The 14,440-nt window shown below is 40.3% G+C and overlaps 1 protein-coding gene across 1 annotated transcript in view; it reads left to right on the forward strand.

Moving 5' to 3' along the window:
• Positions 1-14,440, forward strand: part of astn1 (astrotactin 1) — a gene marked incomplete at both ends in the record, with an annotated part of 727,677 nt that overhangs the window by 648,673 nt on the left and 64,564 nt on the right. The window contains 2 exons of the mRNA XM_080440454.1: positions 2,350-2,483; positions 3,566-3,717. Coding sequence (XP_080296580.1) covers positions 2,350-2,483; positions 3,566-3,717 — 286 coding nt within the window. The remainder of the gene's footprint in view (positions 1-2,349; positions 2,484-3,565; positions 3,718-14,440) is intronic.

Consider the following 14,440-nt stretch of genomic DNA (forward strand, 5'->3'; position numbering starts at 1 on the left):
CGAAGCTCTGTCGGGTGGGTGAGGGGCTGAGATTAGTTTAGGTTTAGTTTTAGGGTTATGGATACAGGGATTTTTTTTGTTTAAGGTTAAAGGGTCTACACCATGAAAATCACTTTTTTCTTGTTTTTTTGTATTTTTTGGGGTCCCCATTTAAAAAAAAAAAAAAATTAAATTCAGTCATTCCTTCTCATTTCATGGATTTCCAGAATGGGCGTGTCTGAACAGGCGATCTCAGAATGGAAATGTTTATGATGTCACAAACATTAATGATGGCAAACCCAATGTTAAATGAAAAGTGCCCGAATCGCTCCGAAACTTTTTCTACCCCCCCTAAGTGGGGGTCTACGAACAAATACAGGCACCTCAAACACTTGGTGGAATTGTTCAAAAATGTTCAAAGTGTTTTTTTTTCTCGATTTTGTATTTTTCTTAGATGCTTCTTTTTATGCAGAATATTTCCATTCTTTTTTCTTTTTTAAATATACATATATATATTTTTTTTATTATTAACAGACAGAATTGCTCAGTAGCCCCCCCCTGCCCAAGAGGACGTTTTGGTATTGCAGCTGAAAGTGCTGTATAAGCCAGAGACAATTGACTTGGGATGAGTATATCTGAGTGATGATTTAGGCTCAAACCTTTTGAAAAAGGTTTGAGGGACATACACCATATGATATTAAATATCAAATATTTTTTTTAAATTCATGGTGTAGATCCTTTAAGTAAACCTAGCATTTGTCATGGAAAAAAGCTTTTTGACATCCCCACAAATGTAGTAATACAAACATGCACATGAGTGTGCGTGTATGTGCACGTGCGTTCAGGCGTGTGCTTGTCAGTGTAATCAACAAGGACTGAAAACCTGTGTTGTTATAATTGCTACAAAGGACTGAACTGAATGCTGGAGTAGAAAGGGGGATGAGGAGGGGGGGGACGGGGGGTTTGACCAGAGAGCTGCAGCAGCAAACTTTTCCGTTGCGTACCTTTTATTGATTCTTGACTTTAACCCTTTAAGACCTGAGGCGATTCTCAAAAAAAACTGTTTTTTGAAAAAAATATAAAAAAAAATTTTTTCACAATTTTTCAAAAATAGCAGATCTACAAGCTCATAGCGCGGCACTCGGTGCCGCGCTATGAGCTTGTATATCTGCTATTTTTGAATAGCCAAAGAAATCTAAAGTGACACAGATGCGTTCCAGGTCTTAATGGGTTAATTACATTTCCTCCGTCTCAGTAGTATGCCTCAGAAAAACAGCTTCAGCGGCGCAGCGTGCTCGCTAACCTTTCTGGGGCATCATGCTGGCGTTGGTCGGCCACCATCTCCGCCGCTGTGACTTGTATTGAACTGCCTCTGTGTCTCTGCTGCTTCACACAGAGACACAGCAGGAGGCTATAGGTGGCAATATAGAGATGTCAATGCGCTTCTCTCTCTTCTTCCTTCTGCTGCTGTGTGTTATGTGGGTTATCATCATCATCCCATATATCTACTCTTTTTGAATGGCCAAAGTATAAAAGGTTAAAGTTGTTAACATTATTGTAATGCTATATATTAACATATTTAGCTGGGGACCCCCTGGAGCCCCCCCAAGGATCCCTTGGGGTCCCCGGACCACCACTTTGTAAACCAATGGTGTATATACCTTGGTTTGTTTGATCTTCGACGGAGATGGTGCTTTCCGCTTCCAATTTAGAGCGGCTTTCAAAATCAATTTGCCACCAGAAACGTGCTCCAGGTGGGTAATAAGGTAATGCTGCACATCAAGGGTCCATTGGTTTGAATAGTGTCACAGAAATTAGGAACCTGGAGCTGAATGTACAATGTCTGCGACTTTATTAAACGTGCAGCTGCTGTAACATTGACTCAATTATTCAAGTTATTTCGAGTTTTGACAGTTTCTGAATAATGACTTTGGACGAAATGTAAACAAACGTACAGCGACAAACGGCAGCCTCTAACGATGAAGCAATTAACGGCAAAATGGTCTGTTTGTGTACGATACTGTATGTATGGCTGAAGTTGACAATGACGGAAACTTATAGGCCACAATCGTCCTTAAAAAATTATTACAACCCGGAAAGCTTGACAATTTGTCTATTCAAAAATAGCAGATGTGCAAGCTCACAGTGCGTCACTTCATGCAGCGCTGCGAGCTTGTACATCCGCTATTTTTTTTTTAAAGGCATTTGTAGAATCGTCTTCCTGTCTTATTGGGTTAAACAAATCTCTCTCTCTCTGTCTCTGTCTCTCTGTCTCTCTGTCTCTCTGTCTCTCTGTCTCTCTCTCTCTCTCTCTCTCTCTCTCTCTCTCTCTCTCTCTCTCTCTCTCTCTCTCTCCCCCCCTCCCTCTAGGCCCTGCAGGAGGCGATGATGAGCATGCTGTGGTGTTCGGGGAAAGGAGACGTCATTGATGACTGGTGTCGCTGTGACTCCAGTGCCTTTGGTTCAGACGGTCTGCCCACCTGCGCCCCGCTACCCCACCCCATGTTAGTGAATTATACCTTAACCCACTACCCCACCCCATGTTAGTACATTATACCCTATAACCCTAACCCACTACCCCACCCCATGTTAGTACATTATACCCTATAACCCTAACCCACTGCCCCACCCCATGTTAGTACATTATACCCTATAACCCTAACCCACTACCCCACCCCATGTTAGTACATTATACCCTATAACCCTAACCCGCTACCCCACCCCATGTTAGTACATTATACCCTATAACCCTAACCCACTGCCCCACCCCATGTTAGTACATTATACCCTATAACCCTAACCCACTACCCCACCCCATGTTAGTGAATTATACAAATACAATAGCATGTATCATGTATTGTCACATTAATTGGGATAATGGTCCACTTCTAAAAGTATACCGTCTAAAAGTTGCCAAAGTAATTTGGGATTTTTTTTCCTGTTACACCACCCACATAGTTTGGACGTTGATTTTATAATTTAGTTAGCCTGGCTCCAGCCCCTGAAATTGCTAGCCTCGTATTCAGGGTCTGGTGACGCTGTAGAAGGCGGGGTTTTCTCTGTTGAAAATCTAACCGGCGGCCCGGCCCGATCGGGTTAATCCAATATGAACCAATCGCTAAAGAGTCCCATTTTGGCCACGCCCCAATCTCAGAAATGGGCTGCACTGAGAGGGCTTTCAGACTGAATAATGGAGAGAAACCAAATGAACATTCAGGCTGAGTGTCAGGCTATAATTTAGATGCTGTCGGCAGAAACCTAGTTTTTGGGGGTAAATTAAAGCCCTACTTGATCATACTACATGCTGCGTCACACAAAAGCATCACAAGTAGCAGGTGGAGCTTGTACTACTTTAACTTTAATCTTTGAATTTCAATCCTGAAAAGTAAAGTCATGGACATATGAGGTTATTTCCACCGAGACCATTTACAATTTTGACCAATTACAGTAAAAAAAAAAAAAAAAGCAGGAAGCAGGTTTGTGGATGTATTTGTCTCTGTGTTGCCATGCAGGCTCAGTCTGTATTTATATATGTATATATATAATATATATATATGTATTTATATTTCTCTGTGTTTCCATGCAGGCTCAGGCTGTCCCACGCCTACGAGCCCAGCAGCTCTCTGGTCATCATGGAGTGGAACCACACGGAGCCGCCCATCGGCGTGAGGATCGTGGACTACCTCATCAGCCAGGAGAAGGTGACCGAGAGGACCGACCACTCCAAAGTGGAGACAGGTACCGTACCTCCCCTCCAGAGCTATATCCATTTAACCCGTTAGGCCTCAGCAACCCGCGGCTCTTTAGCCCCGCCCTAGTGGCTCCCTGTAGCTTTACAAAGAATATATGGACACTTACAATATTCATTTTCTTCATATGTTGATTTTAATTTATCGTTGCTGTAGTTGGCCAAATATGGCAGATACATTCTTATAACAAAACAAAAACCTCTACTGGTGCACAAACTTGGACACATCATCAGCGTTGTTTCCTGGGGTCACTGGGTGTTTGGGGGTCTTGCAACAGACACAATTTTTGAATATTGTAAAAAAAAAAATAGAATATAGCCGATTGTGTCTTTGTCGCTAGAGCTACAGCTACAAACGTCGGATGTATAGTCTGAAAATAGCCGATGTACAAGCTCACGAAGCGTCGCAGCGCGACACGTTGTGAGCTTGTAGATCTGCTATTTTCAGAGCGGAACACCCGAGCGCAACCAAACATAAAATGACCTCTCTTCTCCACTAGATCCCTCACTAACATTTTAGTCTAGTTTTTATTTGTTGAAAAAATTGTTAATATATTTAGTCATAGTTTTAGTCATCGTAGCTTAGTTTTTATTTAGTTTTCACTTAGTTTTCGTCAGTGAAAAAAGGCAGTCGACCAACATTAGTTTTAGTCGACGAAATCAACACTGGTGTAACATCTCCGTTGACAGAGACGATCTCATTCATTTATCAGGAAACATCGGATGGAGAGAGAGAGAGAGAGAGAGAGAGAGAATAGGGACGCTAGCGTTCATGTGGTTAAAAGGTACACCATTGATCTCAACATGACTCCAGTCGTTCCTCAGTCATCCCTGACAGAATGTTTTGTCAGCCCACGTTACCACGCCAACCAATATCCCTCCGTTCTGCCTAGCAACAGAGTTGCCATGTCTGCTTAATGTAAGCGACTTTTGGCTTGTTTTTGTTTGTAAAGCTTGCAAATATTGTAAATGCTTGTTGCATTTTTTTGGGGGGCTTGTTTCTAAAGTGTAGTTGCTTTGTTAGGCTAGTTTCCTAAATGTTGTATAAACCAGTGGTTCTCAAACCTTTTCATGTCAAAGACCCCCCCCCCCAAAAAAAAATAATATGTGTATGTATTGTCTGCAGACACCCCCACCCCCCCTTCTGAAAAAGGTGTGGATTTGAAAATATTCCACAATTTGAACTTTTATTCATTTTTTGTCGATCTACAAGTTCACAACACGTCGCATCGCGTCGCGTTGTGAACTCGTAGATCGGCTATTTTTAAATAGCCAATGTATATATATATAGGGTCAGAGTTCTCATGTGGCCTATATTAGTCGCTTCTTTCGGCCCTGTTTTCATAGAAGGTTGCTTATTTCTCTCGCAAAATCTGGCAACACTGCTTAGCAACCAAGTTGAGTTTCAAAGAAAGTCAAAACGGAACACATTTGGAGGTCAGAGGCTCCTCCAGACCAGACTGCTCAGAGATGAGGAGCTGTGTGTATTAAGACGCCCCATCAGTCACCTCTCCTCTTCCTCTCCTCTTCCTCTCCTCTCCCTGCTGTCTGTCCAGCCTTACTGATGGCTTGGGCTGACATGTTTGTGTGCGTAGGAACTTTCACAAGGTTAGGTCAGGAAGATGATGGTGATATACACGGGGCTCTCCATTTCTCTGGGTGATTGATGCTCACTTGGCCCACGGAGGAACGTCACACTCAATCTGGGCCCCAAACTGTGACCCCTACGTTCACCGCGCAACATCGTGCAACGGTGAAACATTAATTCTGGAAAATATGTCATTTAAAATGACATGAAATGAAAATGAATAACAATCTGGTCTCTAAATCACAGTATTTTATCTTCCGGGTGAAGTTTCTTGTTTTCCCCCCTTGTGATTTGTGTTTGTAAATGTGCTACATAATGGTGAACATTTTTGGTCAAAATTCTATCTTTGCCATGGATATAAGAATGAGTGGAAAATGATTTACCAGAAACACACAAACCTTTACAGGTCTGTAACTCTGAGAGTGTACAAATGGAACCAAATGGACCCTTACAGGTCTGTAACTCTGAGAGTGTACACATGGAACCAAATGGACCCTTACAGATCTGTAACTCTGAGAGTTATGGGGGTCCTTAAAAAAATATATTTTTTTATAGAACCACTGTCCTGATGGACTCCTAATGTGCCATAGTGTCATGGTGAATAAGTGTCATACATATTCTGAGGAAAACCTGGAGACGTTCAGTGATCAATAGTAAGAACATTATAATTTTATGTAAAAAAAATAATAATCTAACATTTGCCACAGTCAAGGCCAAGTCTTGCCACGGACACATGTGTCTGTGTACGGACACATAGATGACTGAATGTGGCCAAAAGGTTTAATGTCTGAAACTTTAGCTGTAATTCAATACATTTCCACAAGATGGCAGTCACCATTAACAATAGTTCATTTTTCAGTGTTCATTTCTTGTGGATGTGAAACACATCAGCACTGGAGAATTAATAATAATTAATAATAATAATAATAATAATAATAATAATAAGGGTAATAATAATAATAATAATAATAATAATAATAATAGACAGGTTAGACAGGTCTCTGTTGTTATGTTCTGCATGCAGGGTGAGACACTCAGTGGTGGAAAAAGTACTCAAATGTTTTACTTAAGTAAAAGTATTAATACTGCAGTGTAGAATTGTCATCAAAATGTAATTCAAGTATTACAGTTTTCAAACAGTATAAAAATCTTTTGAAAATAGCAGATCTACAATCTCACAATGGCCTCGTAGAGTCTCCGCCCTGAGATTGGAAGTAGAGTTCCCATCGGGCCACTCTACAAAAACAAGAGATAGGCTCCTGCATGCCCCCTATGGGCCACACATGGCTCTGCAAAGGCTTTCTTCTGCTTTTTTATTAGTTGTTTCTTTTTCACACACACATGGATTTAGTGATTTGTTGTCACAAGGGACACAGCGGGCGAGTTATATTTTCATATAGATAGATCTGCAGGATCAAAGAAAGCTCAATGTGTGTGTGTGTGTGTGTGTGTGTGTGTGTGTGTGTGTGTGTGTGTGTGTGTGTGTGTGTGTGTGTGTGTGTGTGTGTGTGTGTGTGTGTGTGTGTGTGTGTGTGGCCACACACAACACTGTTGTGTTGGACGTATAGCTTAATGAGCAGTGGTGGGAAAAGTACTCAAATCTTTTTACTTAAGTAAAAGTATCAATACTGCAATGTAGAAGTACTCCGTAAGTAAAAGTCCAGAAATCAAAATGTTGCTTGAGTAAAAGTACAAAAATATTGGTGTCAAAATGTACTTAAAGTACCAAAAGTGTAAGTGCTTAAAGGTTTGAAAATAACAGATCTAAAAGCTCACAATGCGTCACGATGTGAGCTTGTAGATCTGTTCCAGATACAGATCTTGTAGATCTGTATCTGGAAGTACCTCAAAATTGTACTTAAGTGCAGTACTTGAGTAAATGTACTCAGTTACTCTACACCAATGGTGTGTTGTGATCATGCTCCACTTTGTCGCTTCTCTTGGGCTTGTTTTTGTATGGACCCGGTTGCTTATTTATCCTGCAAAATCTGGCAACGGTCAGTCGGGGGAAGTTCATCCTCCAAGTGACTGGAGCGCCGGCATTAAATATGACATCATCATTAAGTATGACATCATCATAAATATGACATCATCACACACTGTTTTCTAGACCTAGGAGAGGATTAATCATGTCCCCAAACACAGTGCTGTAAAGTAACTAAGTACTCAAGTGCAATGTTGAGGTACTTTTACTTTACTGGAGTTTTCTTTTTCCTCCAATTTTCAATACTTTTACTTCTACTCCACTACATGTCAGAGTAACATACTTTACTGGAGTATTTCCACATCTCTGTACTTTTTACTTTTTACTACAATTGAATTATTTGAAAACCTTCAGCTATTTGAAAATAGAAGATCTAGAAGCTCACAACGCGTCGCAAGCTTGTAGATCTGCTATTTTCAAAAGATTTGTATACATTTTAGACATTTGAAAACTTGTGAACATTTTGACTATAGCCTACTTTTACTTTTGGTCCTTTTAAGAATATATTTTGATGCCAATACTACTGTACTTACTTTCACTTGTAAGGTGCGCAGCTCTCACCGCACTTTTATTTTACCTCTGGGGCAGAATCTACCAATGCATTGTCAATGTAAATGTAAATGCGTGGATTCACGCAGGAGCGGATTTTTCCGCATGTCGTGCAGACCTGAGCGTTTATCTGCTCTACGCGACTTGTCCATTGGAAGCAGAAAACTGCTGGAGGCAGGAGCTGATTTTCCCCCTCTGTCCAATCGGGTGAGTCAGAAGGCGGACCGTCCCGAGACTCAGGAAGCAACATGGTGCTCCTCAGTGGGACCAACTTGAATGTGAGTGACAGGTGCGTCACAGCGTTTTTTTTAGAATCCGCTGGCTGCAAAAAAACTGTGGCCGCGCACCACCTACGTTTAACAGCGGCCAGCCAACTTTTGGTGTGAGAGCGCGCCCTAACAGAGTATTTCTCCATTGCAGTGTTGATACTTTTACCTCAGTAAAAAAGAAAGATTGAGTACTTTTTCCACCACTGCCCCAAACACAACCCCCCCCCCCCCCCCCCCCAAAAAAAAGGATAGCAAACATGACTTCTTAAATTATGAAAAGCCATCTCCAGGACACAGAGGGAACTGTACAGCGACCTCTGTCATAGATTAGGTCATTGCTGTTCAAATAAACGGCCCTGGCTTTGCTTTGCTTTGCATCCACTCACCATGTCTGGACAAATGACATCTTCCTCCTCTCTCTGTTGTTATAATATTAGAGAGGCGACGCATACAGGAACAACATGGCTCGGGACAGACGTTTTACACACCATGTGTAACTCCGGTGGTGTAAATTAACTAAGTACTCAAGTACTAGTACTTTAAGTACAATTTTGAGGTATTTACACTTTACTGGAGCATTTCCAATTTTTAGTGCTTTTACTTCTACTCCTCCACTACATCTCAGAGGCAAATATTGTACTTTTTAATTACTCCACTACAATTATTTGAAAACTTGTAGTTAATAGTTTTAGTAGATTTAGATGTTATTCCAAAACATACATTACCCACTTCAGCCCCTATATACATTTTGGCCATTTGAAAATAGCCGATCTACAAGCTCACAATGCGTCGCGATGCGACGCATTGTGAGCTTGTAGATCTGATATTTTTCAAAAGCTTTTTCATACATTTTGAAAACTTGTGAAATGGGACATTCTGCATAATGAGTACTTTTGTACATTAAGTATATTTTGATACAATACTTTTGTACTTTTACTCAAGTAATTCCAGACTTTTTACTTGTAACAGAGTATTTCTACATTGCAGTATTGATACTTTTACTTAAGTAAAACATGTGAGTACTTTTTCCACCACTGACTGTAATCAAGGGGCCTCTCTTTTTGGCTCCCCTCGTGGGATATTGCCCCCGATTTTTTTGTGTTTCTGGCTCACGGCCAAGAACGCTCCGCAACCGGTAGGCTAAACACGGGGGGTGACGTATAGGTATACACTTACACAGTTTATGTCTCCGCCGTTTACGTCATTTCCACACGGACGTCATTTCCCAGACTCTTTAAATGTCTCCCACTCTGTTCCGGGTTAGCGTCGGTAAACAACCTTCTGCAGACACAGACACGACGCTTTCCCTGAAATACGTATTCCATCATAAAAAAATAAATACAAAATACACAGTACACACAAAGAATGAACGCTATGTTAAGCCATTTAGACGGGGAAAGCATCTGTGTAACCACTTTAACTATACTTTTATACCTCGGGCTATTCAAAAATAGCAGATCTACAAGCTCAAAATTGCGGCCGGCACCGCCACCGAGGTGCCGCGCTATGATGAGCTTGTAGATCTCTTTTTTTTTTTCAATCATGAAAATGTGTGCAAATCTGAATATATATATATTTTTAAAGCGATCATTTTTAACTCATATCTTTGCTTCTGGGGGGTCCCTGGAACAACATATTTTGAGATGGGGGGGTCCATGGCCAAATGCATATAATTTTGGGTGGTCCTTGACATGAAAAAAGTTTGAGAACCACCGATATTATAGCAACATAAGTAAAAAAAAAATAAAAAATGTTAGGATTTAGAAGACATTTGTAGAATCCCCCAGAAGCAAAGATTTGAGTTACTAAGTTTGCTTAAAAAAATAATAATATATATATATATATATAATATTATATATATATAGTATATATATATATATATAATATATACTATATATATATAATATAATATATATATATATATATACATATATATAGGTGCTATATTTAAAGATTTTCACAAATGTTCACGATTTTTCAAAACATAGCAGATCTACAAGCTCATAGCGCGCACTCGGTGCCACGCTATGAGCTTGTAGATCTGCTATGTTTTGAATAGCCCAAAGAAATCTAAAAAATGACACAGATGCGTTCCCGGTCTTAATGGGTTAAATGATATTTGGTTCACTTTTTTTTATGCGGTTCACTTCAAATTGGCTTTTCCCTGAAATACATATTCCATATGGAGTGAGAAAAAGAAGAAGGGGAGAACACAGCTGTGCACAAAGAACGGACACTGTGTGTTGAATGATATTGCTTCTGCTTTTATGTGGTTCACTTCACATTGTTTTTGCATTTGACCCGACAAAAATAAAACATTCTAAAAATGTTATTTATTTGTTTCCACCTCGGGGGAACATGGTATCAGAAATGTCAGCGTTTTAAATACGGCTTTCTAGTAAAATATATACTCTTATTATTCTGTCCACTTTCCACAATAATAGGATTCAGCCATGTTGTTTTGGACACTGCTTAGGGACCGAAGGGCAGAACGTTTCTGACCACAGTGACACACAGGCTACAGACAATGAACAGAACAGGACCGTCTGCTGGTGCATGTTGATGTTGGCAAAGAGAGAGAGAGGAGAAAAAAAATGAAAAGACACTGTGTACCACTTTTTATGCTGTCCACACAGTGGTGGAAAAAGTACTCCAAGTAAAAGTATCAATACTGCAATGTAGAAGTACTCTGTTACAAGTAAAAGTCCGGAATAAAAAATATGACAAAAGTACAAAAGTATTAGCATCAAAATGTACTTAAAGTACCAAAAGTAAAAGTGCTAAAATGTTTGAAAATAGCAGATCTACAAGCTCACGAGCTTGTAGATCAGCTATGTATAAAATAGGGCCAAAGTGGTTAATGTATGTTTCATAATATCATAAGTTATATCTGAAAAGTAACTATCAACTAAAGTTTTCTAATAATTGGACCAAATAGGACCTTAAGGTACCAAAAGTAAAAGTACAAAAATGTTTGAAAATAGCAGATCTACAAGCTCACAACGCGTCGCGATGCGACGCGTTGTGAGCTTGTAGATCGGCTATGTTCAAACAGCCTCTGTATAAAATAGGGCCAAAGTGGTTCATGTATGTTTCATAATATCATAATTTATATCTGAAAAGTAACTATCAACTAAAGTTTTTCAAATAATTGTAGTGGAGTAAAAGTGCGATATTTACTCAGGTGAAGTACAAATACCTCAAAATTGTACTTGGGTACAGTACTTAAAGAAGATGTACTCAGTTACTTTCCACCGCTGCTGTCCACACAGGAGGAACTCAACGCTCTCTGGTTAAAGCTCAGACTCTGTAGAGTTTGAGGACACGGGTGTTGCCAAGTCTGCTTATTATAAGTGACTTTGTTTTTTTTCTGTGAAGTCACTTGTAAATAGTGGTGGTTTTGTGGGCATGTTTCTAAAGCATGTTGTCAAGGACAAGCTCCAAATTAATTTGTATGTGTCCGTGGACCCCATCTGAAAATATGTTGTGCCAGAGATCCCCACTTGTAGATCTGCTATTTTCAAATAGCCTATGTACATATGAAGTGGTTTCAACTGATTTTGGTGCTATATGTGTTAAGGTCGTGTGTGTGTGTGCGCGTGTGTGTGTGGCCTATTTGCTTCTTCTGGGTTTGTTTTGTAGACCTGTTCGCTTGGTTCTGTCACAAAATATGGGCAACGCTTGGAGAGAGAGAGAGAGAGAGAGAGAGAGAGAGAGAGAGAGAGAGAGAGAGAGAGAGAGAGAGAGAGAGAGAGAGAGAGAGAGAGAGAGAGAGAGAGAGAGAGAGAGAGAGAGAGAGAGAGAGAGAGAGAGAGAGAGAGAGAGAGAGAGAGAGAGAGAGAGAGAGAGAGAGAGAGAGGGAGGTTCTGATGTCAGTCTCCTGTCAGTTTGGACAATGAGTCTCAGATGAACGAATGTGGTCGAGTTCTTTGTGGCATTCCACCATCCTCTCCTCCTCTCCATTCCATCCATCCTCTCCTCCTCTCATTCCACCATCCTCTCCTCCTCTCATTCCACCATCCTCTCCTCCTCTCCATTCCACCATCCTCTCCTCCTCTCATCCCACCATCCTCTCCTCCTCTCCATTCCACCATCCTCTCCTCCTCTCCATTCCACCATCCTCTCCTCCTCTCCAGGAACATGTCTGTATTAACCCATTCAATCCGGCGGAACGCATTTGAGTCATTTTAGATTTGAAATATAACCATTATTTTATACTTTTGGTATAGCAGCAATGCAAGCTCATTGCTTTGTAGATCTGCTATTTTTTGAAAATCTTAAAATGTTTTAACTCAAATCTGGGGGGGTGTTTGAGAAGCAATGACCTAACAACATACTAAAAAAGGATTTAGGATTTAGATGACATTTTGTAAAGATTTGCACAAATGTTCATGATTTCTCAAAGAAAATAACCAAAGACATCTTCAAATGACACAGATGCGTTCCCAGAAGACCGGGGACGCATCTGTGTGTCATCTTTAGATTTATTTGGCTATTCAAAAATAGCAGATATACAAGCTCGTAGCGTGGCACCGAGTGCCGCGCTACGAGCTTGTAGATCTGCTATAAAAAAAAATCATGAACATTTTGTGCAAATCTTTGAATATATATTTTTTAAAGCGACAATTTTTAACTCAAATCTTTGCTTCTGGGGGGATTCTACAAATGTCTTCCAAATCCTAACAGTTTTTTTGAAAAAAAACGTATGTTGCTATTAATATCAGTGGTTCCAAAACTTTTTCATGCTCAACGACCCCCCCCAAAACGTATTTGGCCGCAGAACCCCCCCCATCTCAAAATATGTTGTTCCATGGACCCCCCAGCAGCAAAGATTTGAAGTTAAAAATGTTCGAGCTCGTAGTGCCGCGCTACGAGCTTGTAGATCTGCTATTTTTGAATAGCCAAATAAATCTTAAAATGACACAGATGCATGATGAGTACTTTTACTTTTCGCACTTTAAGTACATTTTTTATGCCAATACTTTTTGTTTTTTTACTCAAAGTACTTGGACTTTTACTTGTAACAGAGTATTTTCTATATTGCAGTATTGATACTTTTACTGAAGTAAAACATTTTAGTACTTTTTTCACCACTGCTTTCGGGCAGAAATCTCCCTATATTTCAATGTTTCCATTTTTCTTTCCCCCCCGTCAATTAGTGTCCTACTTCGTCATACTACGACGGTCACACAAGACGACAAAAGTAGCTACTTTTGAATTTTTTGTTTTGTTTTTAAGTAGTTAAAGTGTGTGGGTTTAGAAAAATATGTATCCAACAAAAAGTATTAACAACGGCTTTATGAGTAAATAACTACTACTGGATCTAATGGAGCACAGGCTTGTATCTCCTTATGGACTTACTTACAAGCTTTCTACCCGACGACAGCCTCCATATGAATGTGTTTCCAGCTGGCAGACCATTTATTAAGGGCAAGATATTCTGATGGGATCATCATCTGTCTCTCAGCACCCCCCCACTGTCTGCACGTATTATCCCTTTAAGACCAGGAACGCATCTTTGCCATTTTTGGATTTATTTGGGCTATAAAAGAAAAAAACCAGCAGATTCTACAAGCTCATACCGCGGCACCGAGTGCCTGTTCATGTTCTTGTTCAAGCTCATAGAACAAGATCTATGAGCTTGTAGATCTGCTATATTTTTTTTTTTGTGAAATATTGTGCAAATCTTTGAATATATATATATTTTCTTTAAAGTGAACATTTGTAACTCTAATCTCTGCTTCTGGGGGACTCCTCCCCCCCCCCCCCCCCCCCCCCCCCCACCCCCCCCCCCCCCCCCTCCCCCCCCCCCCCCCCCCAGGGGACCCCCAGAAGCAAAGGTTTGAGTTAAAAAAAAAATTGCTTTAAATTACAATATTCAAAGATTTGCAACAATGTTCACGATTTCTTTCAAAAAAAGCTACGAGCTTGTAGATCTGCTATTTTTGAATAGCCAAAAAAAAAATCGTGTCAAAATGACACAGATGCGTTCCCCCGGCCTTCATGGCTTAACACGGTTACTCTGACTCCAAAAAGGAGGCCCGGGACGATGTTCATAAAAGCACATGTATTATTATTCATAATAAAAACTCTTTAAGACAGATGTTGCTATCTGATCTCATGTGATAGAACATGCGCTGGAACTCGGGGCTTCGCCCGTTTGAATTCATTATTTATTTTCTCTTCATCCAGATCTACCCGCTTTCATCACGCTTTCCCCACTGGCTATGAGAGTCTGTTATGTTTCATCATTTTTTTTGGTGTGCGTGTGTGTGTGTGTGTGTGTGTGTGTGTGTGTGTGTGTGTGTGTGTGTGTGTGTGTG

Source organism: Gymnoscopelus braueri, assembly GCF_963280865.1.
Source record: "Gymnoscopelus braueri genome assembly, chromosome: 10".
Lineage (NCBI taxonomy): Eukaryota > Metazoa > Chordata > Actinopteri > Myctophiformes > Myctophidae > Gymnoscopelus > Gymnoscopelus braueri.